The sequence below is a fragment of the Nannospalax galili genome, unplaced genomic scaffold (assembly GCF_000622305.1).
Source record: "Nannospalax galili isolate Female #2095 unplaced genomic scaffold, S.galili_v1.0 scaffold962, whole genome shotgun sequence".
NCBI classification, from domain to species: domain Eukaryota; kingdom Metazoa; phylum Chordata; class Mammalia; order Rodentia; family Spalacidae; genus Nannospalax; species Nannospalax galili.
This window is the reverse complement of record NW_008348537.1, coordinates 513,178-517,852: the sequence shown is the minus strand read 5'-3', so window position 1 is coordinate 517,852 and position 4,675 is coordinate 513,178. Positions and strand designations below refer to the sequence as shown.

General features: G+C 40.0%; 1 protein-coding gene across 1 annotated transcript in view; it reads left to right on the top strand.

Moving 5' to 3' along the window:
* Nme8 (NME/NM23 family member 8) overlaps positions 1 to 4,181 on the top strand; it is a 99,922-nt gene extending 95,741 nt beyond the window's left edge. Inside the window, exons 14-15 of the mRNA XM_008845436.1 lie at positions 2,820 to 2,964; positions 3,944 to 4,181. Of these exons, the coding sequence (XP_008843658.1) occupies positions 2,820 to 2,964; positions 3,944 to 4,181 (383 nt within the window). The remainder of the gene's footprint in view (positions 1 to 2,819; positions 2,965 to 3,943) is intronic.
* Positions 4,182 to 4,675: the final 494 nt, after the last annotated feature.

The following is a 4,675-nucleotide window of genomic DNA, read 5'->3' as shown; positions in this document are numbered from 1 at the left end:
GAGTTCTTTGGGTATATGCCAAGGAGTGGTATAACTGGGTCAAATGGTAGGTTCATTTGTAGTTTTTTAAGAGTTCTCCACACTGCTTTCCATAGGGGTTGAACCATTTTGCAGCCCCACCAGCAGTGGATGAATGTTCCCCTTTCCCCACATCCTCTCCAACATTTGGTATCATTTGTTCTCTTGATCTTAGCCAGTCTGAGCTTTTTAAAAGCTCTCTGTTCAGGTCTATAGACCATATTTTAATTGGGTCATTTGTTTTCTTGATTCTTTGTTTTTTCAATTCTTTGTCTATTCTGAATATTAATCCTCTGTCAGATATGTAGCTGTGAAGGATTTTCTAATCCATCAAGTCTGGTAATTTAACTAAGCTGTATATATACCATGTGTATATATACATTTGTGTATAAAACCATTTTTAGTTTATTCTTCTAGGTACACATTAACCCCTTTCACTGTTTAAATTCCTGGTGTCTTTATTCCAAGATGGTTTTCTTTACTCATAGCATCAAATATCAGTCTTTTCCATTCTTCTGACTTTCTTCCTTAAGGATTCCAATGGAAATAACAGGAGCATCTCTATCAGTGCAATTTGTCATGAGAAATACTATATTATTTCAATATGATTAAGTCAAAAATTGAAAATATATAGTATTAGCATTCAAGTGAATGTTTAATGTTCACTTTTATGCTAAATTACTATTTAATATAGACACAGTTCTATGCACAGACATACACACAGTTCATAAGCTTATCCTTGGGCAGCTGCTATCATCACTATACTATCAACTTCTCTGTTTGATTTGCCTTCTCCTGGCTAATTTTATTCTTTTTCTGTATGTATTTTAATGTGCTGGAAGTTATATCCTCCACTAGCCACCTTTGAATTTAGTCTTTATTTCTTTGACACATTTATACTTTTCTTTGATTTTTTTTTTCTTCTGGAGTATAATACCTTTTCTTTTAAGACTATGTATTGTTTGACTCTTTCACTGTTGAAATTGTAATTCTGATTTGTTTTTATGTCCCAACTGCTTGACACAGCATTGTGTTACAGTTTCCTTTGGACTTTTGGGCCTTCTGCTCTAACTCTCCCTCTCTCCCCCTTTCTCTCTCTCATTCCTCCTTCCCTTTATCTCTCCCTTCTTCCTCCATCTCCTCTTTCCTGTCCTCCCTTTATCCCTTTCCTTCCTTTTCTTTTCTCTTCCTTCCTTCTTTCTGTCCTTTTTCCTTCTTGATTTCCTTGATAGGGAAAGAAAAATATTTTTAAGCAGAAAAAACTTTTATTTCCTATTATAGGAATTCAGTTAAGAATTAGCATACAACAAATCTACTACTAAATATGTTAGATTTGCGTGCTTGCCTCAGGTGATTCAGGTGATGTCACTGCGGGCAAGGGTCACCTTGTCTCTTTACAATGCTCTTTTGGTTTTGTGCAATGAAGTCATTTCTGTAGTAGGTAAGACTTTGGCACGAGGCGGATTTGTGCTTCATATCTGTAATGCTCTGTTTTTCTCATAGACTCACCTCAGCCATTTGCTCCCTTTCTCATCATCCCCAAATATGACAACATAGTTCTTTTGCAACATATTTCCTTTGGTTTCTTCCAGAGACTGCATTAATCTATAAACATCTTGCCTGGGGTCAGTTTCTAGTGTTCCTTGCACCCGTGCCATTCTAGTTCTTCATCCATACCTCAAAAGAAATCTCCTTCCTAGAGTTTAAACCTGAATATGGAACTGCTTAGAATGCTGTTAAGTGTTCTTACACTAGTCATCATGAGGTAAAGCTCTTTATAACCCTTCCTCCATTTACCTTATCCAATCAATTCTGGCTTTCACCCTATCACTTTTCTTCTCCCTTCTGACCTTGACATGTGCTGCTTGAACTGCCTAAAGTGCCCTTCCCCTTCCCTGTTCCCCTGCTTGGGAACAACACTCTGCTCTTCCCGTGCTTGACACGAAAGCCAACATTTCTGAAAGGAAATCCCTGAGCTCTCAGACAGAATCGATTCTTTGCCTGTGGTTTAGAACTGGACACATTATTCTTTATAATAATCATTTTCTCATGATGCATTTCCAGGCTTGGCCTACATCTGAGGAAGGCTTTGTGTTCGGTATATATTTGTTTTCATAGGGCCTCTGCTGGGGCAGATGCTGGCCGTGTCCTTTCTGGACATGCTTTGGTCTCACCCATCTTTCCTCTCAGCCCATCACTTTCAAATGCTTTTTATTTGGAGAGCAAAAGAAAGGAAGAGAGAGAGGGAGGGAGGGAGAGAGAGAGAGAGAGAGAGAGAGAGAGAGAGAATCATTTTTCCCCTTCCTTTTCCCTACTCCCTCTACTTGGTCTCCTTTTCTCCTCATTCTTCTCTTCTTTACTAGAAAGTTCCCAGCCTCTCAATTGGTGCTCCTTTCTCCAAAATGCAGACCTCAATGTTTAAGCTGTAGGTGAGATTCTGATGGGTTCCACTGCATTTAGTTCGCCCAGCAGTGCCCTGCCCCTGCAGGCAGAAGTGTTCACCTTGGCTCTCCCCGATCCTGAGCATTTGGGGATAAAGATGAAAATGTGTCTTCATTCTTCAGCGGGTCTCTCCCTCCTGTCTCTGACAATCTGTTAGGTGTTACAAGTGGAACATGCACAGCAATATCCTGAAGGTCTCCCGAGTGTTTATGTGGTGCTTTTAGATTTTCATTTTACATAGTTTTGTATAGTTAAACCACAATGCACAAGTAAAACCTTTGTTTTCCTCTGGTGTTTTGATGTACTTTATCTTCATGTAATGAACGATCTTCAAGATTACCTCCTGTTTCTTTCCTCAGCTGAGATCCTGAAGCTCATTAAGGAGGCAGGGTTTATGATCACCCAACTGAAGGAAATGCAACTCTTCCAAGAGCATATAGACAAAATCTATTTCAAAATAGTAGGAAAAGATTTTTATAAACATCTTTTGGAATCCTTATCTGAGTAAGTTTCTGAAATGTAATTGCCTGCATTGTAACAATGGTAAATGTTCATTATAGAAACTGAGAACCAAAACTTATTTTTAATAACATTTCATAATTCATCTGATTCATGAAAAGTCACCTTTTAACTGAGGCTTTATGAGTTTTTACTATTTTCCCTGCCTTCCTCCTTTCTTTTCTTCCTTCTTCACACTAGATAGAAAGGCTGTCAGAATTTAAATTCTTGCCTTGCCAATGCTAAACCTGTGCTTGCCAATGCTAAACCTGTGCTAAACCTAGTTTTATCTGTAAAACTAGGAGAAAAACACAAGACCTACCTCACAGGAAGCCCCAAGGACTTTAAGTACTTGTCCCATGACAACTGAGAAAGGAAAAGTGACTTTCTAATCTGTTGTAGGCTACATTTCCTGGGAAGCAGAGTTTATGGTTCAGGCTATTTATTTAGGGCAGTGTGGAAGAAGGAAAAGAATCGGGACAGGGCGGACAGAAGAGTCATGGTGCTGTGTAGACTTGACAGAAGACTCTTCTGACCATCTGAACTGCTCCATCTGAGTGGTTCTGTGTTGGGCTGAAGACGAAGGACTTTGCAGCCTCATAGTAGTCAGTCACCAGATATAGCCCGCCCTGGGTATGAGAGGCAGTCTATGCAAGGTAGTTTTCTGTAGTGAAGGTAATCCCTAAAGGAATAGAAAAGCTGAAGGGTGACCTTGAAGCAAGTCCTGGGTCCGGGACAATGTTTTTGTGATCCCCAAGGTAGTAAAACTAAGAATCCATTCACATGTATTCTCTAGAATTAAACTACAGCATTCTCTAACAATACCCCCCCCCGCATACACACACATACACACACATGGGGGGAGGTGTTAGGGAGGAACATCAAGGAAAATTTCCTGGGTAGAAAAGAGGCATCTGTCTTTAGCCATGTATGCAACCCAGATCATTGGAAGGATCCTGTCTTCTAAAAGCATTGGTATTTGCAGGGGCCCATCTACAGTCATGGTTTTGACTAAGTGGAATGCTGTTGCAGAGTGGAGACAAATGATGGGTCCAGTAGACCCAGAAGAAGCCAGACTGCTCTCCCCAGATTCTATCCGAGCCAAGTTTGGAATAGATATTTTGAGAAATGCTGTCCATGGGTCATCCAGTTTATCTGAAGCAACAGAGACCATTAATACATTTTTCATAGATGATGTTCTTGATGATCCAGAAGAAAACTAGAGTACGTACTATGAAGTATATACCTCTTGGTTTGATTTGTTTTCTGTTTGTTGAAGGGACTAGGCCTAGGATAAGACTATCCTGCCAAGATCAGAACTTTCCCATAGTCCCATATTTCATGTCAGCCTCAGATCCAAGTGCTGGGATTCATTTTAGCTGCAGGTAGCCAGACTACAGAGACAGATAATATGAGGTAAGCAAGGTTATTCCCCAGCTTTGCAAGCCTCAGTGTCAAGTTGTTTTTCTTCTGCCATGATACAATGGCACACAGAATCCCTCTACTTGACTTCCCTCCAAAGACTCCTTCAACAACCTGTACTCTACCCTGTATATCTGGGAACAAGGAACCTACCACCTGTGGTGATACATGATGCCACAACATAATAGAATATTATGTATACTAGACTAGACAGAGTCATTGTAGTCCTTGGTAAAGAAATACTCATTGAGTAGCTGTAGCAGCTTGATATTCATGTACACTAAACCCCCTCACT